This window comes from Loa loa (assembly GCF_000183805.2).
Source record: "Loa loa unplaced genomic scaffold supercont3.723, whole genome shotgun sequence".
NCBI classification, from domain to species: domain Eukaryota; kingdom Metazoa; phylum Nematoda; class Chromadorea; order Rhabditida; family Onchocercidae; genus Loa; species Loa loa.
In genome coordinates, this window is record NW_018108903.1 from 4,790 (window position 1) to 5,677 (window position 888).

General features: G+C 35.9%; 1 protein-coding gene across 1 annotated transcript; it reads right to left on the minus strand.

Annotated features, from left to right (window-relative positions):
• Nucleotides 1–405: 405 nt before the first annotated feature.
• LOAG_11783 (hypothetical protein) lies at nt 406–888 on the minus strand (the record flags this gene model as incomplete). Its single annotated transcript, XM_003147300.1, has 2 exons — nt 406–520; nt 842–888. 2 exons carry the CDS (start codon nt 886–888, stop codon nt 406–408), a joined length of 162 nt encoding a protein of 53 aa, XP_003147348.1.

An 888-nucleotide genomic window follows, 5' to 3' on the forward strand; every position in this document is an offset into this window, starting at 1 on the left:
CCATTCTGTGAGTGCTTATGGAACTACGAATGATTAAATCCACAATCCCTTCCATGCCTAATAATACACCTGGCTTTCCCCACTCCCTCCAACCAGCTTTTCGCTTCTAACACTTATACGGTACGCATTTATATACGGTAGTATTGAATCAACAATATACGCTTGGATGTTCCTCATATTCCCGAATAACGTTTGAATTCCGAAAGTTAGCTTTCAGCTTTCATATTTCCTTGTGTCCACCATTCATACTATTAATATTCCTATATTCACTGATTAAATTCAATTTTTTTACCATGTTACAATCACTTTCTGTATGGAAGAAAATTAAGCCTTTTTCTAATTAGTCTTACTTCTTAACAAAATCATATACATTCCCCGGATGTCATCCATCATCCGCAACCGTAATCACCACACCCTTTGGGTTCCCGTTTGCTCAATCACCATTTGCTTCTTCTGTTTTGTTTTGTTTTGCTTCTTCGCTTTGCTGCGTTCCTTACATAAAACGCCATCGTGACCAGATCTGCAATAAAAACATTTTATTCTCCTCACACAGGTTTCCCATGAGTGGCCGATTTTCAAACATAATTCATGAAGTCTTAATTCTTTTAACTTTTCCAATCTTCCGCTCACGATAGGGTATATATTATATTTGTTATTATATGATTACTTTCACAGAAAATGACAGTAATCGATTTCCTTCACTCTTTTGTAGCTAAGATATATTATTGATCCTCTCACGATAGGGTATATATTATATTTGTTATTGTATGATTACTTTCATAGAAAATGACAGTAATCGATTTCCTTCACTCTTTTGTAGCACCCTGCTAAGATATATTACTGATCCTCTCCCTTGATGTTCAGCAAACCTCGTACGTCTGACGTCAT